The following is a 1,431-nucleotide window of genomic DNA, read 5'->3' as shown; positions in this document are numbered from 1 at the left end:
TTGAGGTCCCGTTACTGCAGCTCAGGGCCCAGCTGGAGCCCCCGCCCCAAGGCCCCCACCAAGGCCCGGCGAGTCAGCAGTAGGCAAATATCACAGCGGAATTTATTGTTTTAAGAAAGACTACAAAAAGGTAGAAAACAGCTCGGCACACTAGACTACCACACGTGTGGACACTTTCACCGCCGGGATAGGGAGCCCTGTGGGTACGGGGACTGGGCAGGGCCGCCCCAAAAGCTGTAGCACGCGGAGCACACAAAATAGTGATTTTTATACAATAGGTCAGAGTTCCTTTTTTTTTTTTTTTCTTTTTCTTGCCATAAACATCTATCTCACAGGCTGAAAACACTGAGAAAACTGGAACAGATAAGGCCATGATGGTTGGAAAAAAACCCAACAAGTTACCAACTCCGCTCGGGCGGCGCTCACGAATCGCACAATAGTCATGGGGTGGGGGTCGCACGGCACGGAGGAGAAGCACAGTCTCCGGGAAGATAGGGGCACAGAAAAGGTTCCATTACAAACCAGCGGCGGAGGGGGGGCACGGGGGCTGGGGTCTGTGGGCACTCCCCGGCCCCGCGGCCCGCTGCTCTTTGGAAGCTGGAGGCCTTGCCCCCTGCCGCCCTCCCCACAGCCGGGCCGGGCAGTGCCCCCTTCTCGGGCTTGGGGGCAAGAGAGGGCCCAGCGGAGAAGATGCGACACCCACGGCTTTAATTGCACTTAATACCAAGAAGGGGAAGCAGTGGGGTTGCTGGGGGTAGGGGGTCCCGGGGCTGCTGCTGACAGTGGGGAGTCCCCAGATGACGCCCACCTGCGCCGGCCCGGGGCTCAGGGCTGGGCCCAGGACAGGCTGTGCAAAGCCAGCGAGCTGAATAAGTTAACAGTTCCGCACGGGAGGGGGCCTGCCTGCCTGCCCCCTGGGGTGGTGGGAGGACGGGGCTGGGGTGAAGATGCTGCGGCCTGGGAGGGGGGCGGCCAAGGGGCCGAGCTGGATGCCCCACGGGGCACCTGGGCACGCGGCGGGTTCCTTAAGGCACGTCTTTTGTGTCAGAGTTTGCAGCTGCGGCTCCGCCCAGCCCACTGATTGTGCCGGCCCCATAGGGTAGGAGGGCCCCGGCCTTCCCTGTCTCGGAGGCCCCCTCCCTGCCCTGGTTGAGGCTGGAGCGGTGACCACGAAGCCACAGAAGCTGTGAGGGACCCTGGCGTGAAGGGGTGGCGGGGGCGGGTGGGGCGGGGAGGCCAAGGGCTTAGCTGGAGGGCAGTGCCTGCACAAAGAGGCCGCGCGCGTCAGTCCGCGCCAGCTTGGCCGGCGGCTCCAGGGTCTCTGGGCCCAGCGCGGGTGACTCGCCGCCAGCCGCCAGTGAGATGTCCTGCGGCAGCTCGTCCTCGCTCTCCTCCTCCTCTTCCTCCTCCTCGTCTGGGACACAGGGGCCA

At 63.5% G+C, this 1,431-nt stretch overlaps 1 protein-coding gene across 3 annotated transcripts in view; it reads right to left on the bottom strand.

Annotated features, from left to right (window-relative positions):
- Positions 1-80: 80 nt before the first annotated feature.
- The window catches only part of RFX1 (regulatory factor X1), a 46,725-nt gene continuing 45,374 nt past the window's right edge, over positions 81-1,431 (bottom strand). For 2 of the 3 annotated variants that reach the window (XM_030935393.1, XM_030935394.1), the window contains one exon: positions 81-1,414. In XM_030935393.1, the coding sequence (XP_030791253.1) occupies positions 1,245-1,414 (170 nt within the window). In that variant the 3' untranslated portion in view covers positions 81-1,244. The remainder of the gene's footprint in view (positions 1,415-1,431) is intronic. The other variant, XM_010361591.2, reaches the window with a different exon arrangement.

Source organism: Rhinopithecus roxellana, chromosome 8 (assembly GCF_007565055.1).
Source record: "Rhinopithecus roxellana isolate Shanxi Qingling chromosome 8, ASM756505v1, whole genome shotgun sequence".
In the NCBI taxonomy this organism is placed as follows: domain Eukaryota; kingdom Metazoa; phylum Chordata; class Mammalia; order Primates; family Cercopithecidae; genus Rhinopithecus; species Rhinopithecus roxellana.
Note: the sequence above shows the minus strand (reverse complement) of the source record. Positions and strands in the feature narration are given on the sequence as shown.